At 48.1% G+C, this 2,858-nt stretch overlaps 1 protein-coding gene across 1 annotated transcript in view; it reads right to left on the reverse strand.

The window, feature by feature from the left end:
- Positions 1-13: 13 nt before the first annotated feature.
- Positions 14-2,858, reverse strand: part of cep164 (centrosomal protein 164) — a 3,709-nt gene continuing 864 nt past the window's right edge. The window contains exons 4-10 of the mRNA XM_031860855.1: positions 2,483-2,663; positions 2,275-2,382; positions 1,897-1,999; positions 1,408-1,752; positions 1,243-1,315; positions 1,028-1,147; positions 14-810 (exon numbers count right to left, since the gene is read on the reverse strand). Coding sequence (XP_031716715.1) covers positions 714-810; positions 1,028-1,147; positions 1,243-1,315; positions 1,408-1,752; positions 1,897-1,999; positions 2,275-2,382; positions 2,483-2,663 — 1,027 coding nt within the window. The 3' untranslated portion in view covers positions 14-713. The remainder of the gene's footprint in view (positions 811-1,027; positions 1,148-1,242; positions 1,316-1,407; positions 1,753-1,896; positions 2,000-2,274; positions 2,383-2,482; positions 2,664-2,858) is intronic.

Below are 2,858 nucleotides of genomic sequence, written 5' to 3' on the forward strand. Positions count from 1 at the left end.
TGTGTGTGTGTGTGTGTGTGTGTGTGTGTGTGTGTGTGTGTGTGTGTTTACAAACCTAAATGTGAGAACATGAGCTCTGTCCAGTCTGTCGGTGGCCTTTTAATGTTCTAATCATGTCGCATACCGTGCTCTGATTGGTCAGATCCTCCAGCTAGCCGTCCTGCTCATTGGAGAATATTAATGATGATGATTGTATTTACTTCTAGACTGCCCTAGTCTGAATGCAAAGGTATTTTCTGCACTGTACTGTACGGGGGAAAGAAATGTGATTTTAATGTCAAACATTGCAATGAGCGGTTACTGAATAAAGATCTCATTTTCAGATTCTGAATGCGACTTCTGTCGTTGATCTTCAGTGTGAACATATAATACAGGACGACAACCAGGTTCCTTGCCTCTACTAGGACACAATGCATTAGTATGTCAAATTATATTTATTCAAATATTTCATAGAAAAATACAGCATTTATTTACACACACATACAGTATATGCACAAAATACATGTTTTCTCTACCTGCACACAAAGTGTACACTAACCAATGGCTCACTGCTAATGACTGTCAACATCTGTGGAACATGAAGTAATTCATGTAAAATAAAAGTGTATTGGCTCCATTTTTTACAAACGGCTGACTCGCCGCCCCGGCCGTTAACGCTCCAAAGTCCTCGGCTCCAGTCACAGTGCGAAAGGACTGAACCGTGCGTCGCGTCCTCAGTAATGATAGACTCTGATCTGGTTGTTGTCATCCAGGCCCAGCTGGACCAGGCTGCTCTTGGTCGGAGGAGCGCGATAGCGAGTGAACAGAGGTCTGGAAGGCAGAGTTAAAGACCGTGACGGCATTAAAACTGTCTGACAAGTGACGCTGTGCATTCAGTATGTCAGCATGTCAGTTTATAGCAGGTACATTGAGAAGGGGTTGGAATCCAGATGCTGGATTGTGTGCTGTTTTTGGAGATTAAACACAATAACTATATGAATGTGTCAGTTTGTGTGAGTGTGTGTGTGTGTGTGTGATAGAAGGATACATGCTGGTGTCCTTCTTGCGCATCTCCAGCCACCTCTTGTTGCCGTCAATCAGCCCCTGCAGCCTCTGGCTGTCCACCTCCGCTGACTTCTGCACGGACCACAGGCTGCGACTGTGTTCACTTTAACACACAAAGACACACACACGTTCATTCGAGACGGCGTTGATATGTGTGCAATCTATAATAAACATGTTGGTGTATGAGTGGCAGGATACCTAGCAGGAGTGTATGATGAGTAAGCAGAGGTAGACCCCATGGTGTTGGAGGCGATGGGGTCCATGGCTGCTCCTGGAGAACAGAACAAACTGATAAAAACTCTTTTTAACAAATGAATGCTGCTTCACTAAGTCTAAAGCTAAAGGAGGCGTCTGTTGGCATACCAGGGAATATCTGGTGCCATCGGCTGTTGAGGAGGTCCTCGGAGGCCCTCAGCCCACTGCTGATGGGGGTGCTGAAGAACGGGGTGGCCGTGGAGCTGCCTTGGGGCGCCCAGTTCGAGGACGGCTCCGAGAGCCGCGGAGGCGGAGCTGAGGAGCTGGAGCTCAGGGTGTGCATCTGGTGCAGGACGGAGGCAGAGGCGGAGGAGTGATGTTGAGGCGGAGGAAAGGTGGCGCTCTGCCTCGGCGCCAGTGAACCCAACACACTCAGGACGGTGTGGAGCTGGCCTGAGATCTGCTGCAGGGACTCCGCTAACTCCTGGACTTTGTCCGGGACGGTGGGATGACCTGATGACGACAGAGAGAGGGAGAGAGATATCTAAGTGTAGCTGACATGATAACCTGATAGGAGCAGATGAATATCAGCACTATGGCAATAATAACATTGAATATCTCCGTTTCTTTGGTAATTAAACCTTAATTATGTGTTACCTGTCCTATCTGGCGGGTCCAGAGTGCTGCTGAGGTCAGATTCAGTCACATCAAAAGTCACCTTCCTCTCTCCTGCCAGCCGAGACAGATCCTCAATGAACGGCTGCACAGACAGAACAAGACACGATAATTACCTGTTGATTTGATTCATCCTTAAAACAGCAAACACAAATAATAGGAACACAGAGCGCAAGAAAACTACAAATGTGCTGTATTGTATATTTATTTGTAAATAGATTTGTTTTAATCATTATTTCCAGCATCAGCTATAACTGAGGGTGCTGGTTAATCTTAAAGTACAACAGCTCCTCAGAGAAGTACCACTTTAACTGAGTATACAGTAAGAGCTCAGACACAGACGGCGGTTTTTCTCCGGACCTCTTCGGCCATCGAGCTCTCGAGCTGCTCCAGTTGCTCCTCTTTCCTCCGCAGGAGAGTGTTTCCTCTCTGAACCGTCCGCTGCAGCTCCACCACGTGTCTGGACTCCTGACGGAGCGACAGGAAAGGAAGCAGCACTTAACAACCCCGTCACCTAACTGTCGTCACACCATTATTGCTGCAGGAGATGAACTATGCTCCTCCCTACCTGCTGGAGGGTTCTTATCACCTCCTCAGTCACCCCTCCATCCTGGTCGGGGTCCTGGGAGGAGCTGGTCTGGGCCGCCCGCAGAACTGCCTGTCTCTCCATCAGCCGGCTGCTCTCCCTCTCCAGGAAGAGTTTGGTTTTGTGGATGGATGCTCCATGTGAGGAGATGTAGCATCTGAACCTGGACACAGAGAGGTGTGGGGATGAGGGACGAGGCTTAACGCACACTCGTGAATTTTCTGACCAAGAGTGAGCCAATTGAGAACACAATCCCCACCTGGTCCCAACATCCAGGACCAAGTACTGGTAAATATAAAAAAGTTATGCTTTCACAAACACAAATGTATTCTCAGTTCTCTCTCTCTCTCTCTCTCTT

The sequence above is a fragment of the Anarrhichthys ocellatus genome, unplaced genomic scaffold (assembly GCF_004355925.1).
Source record: "Anarrhichthys ocellatus isolate YVR2014 unplaced genomic scaffold, GSC_Weel_1.0 scaffold24, whole genome shotgun sequence".
Classification (NCBI taxonomy): domain Eukaryota; kingdom Metazoa; phylum Chordata; class Actinopteri; order Perciformes; family Anarhichadidae; genus Anarrhichthys; species Anarrhichthys ocellatus.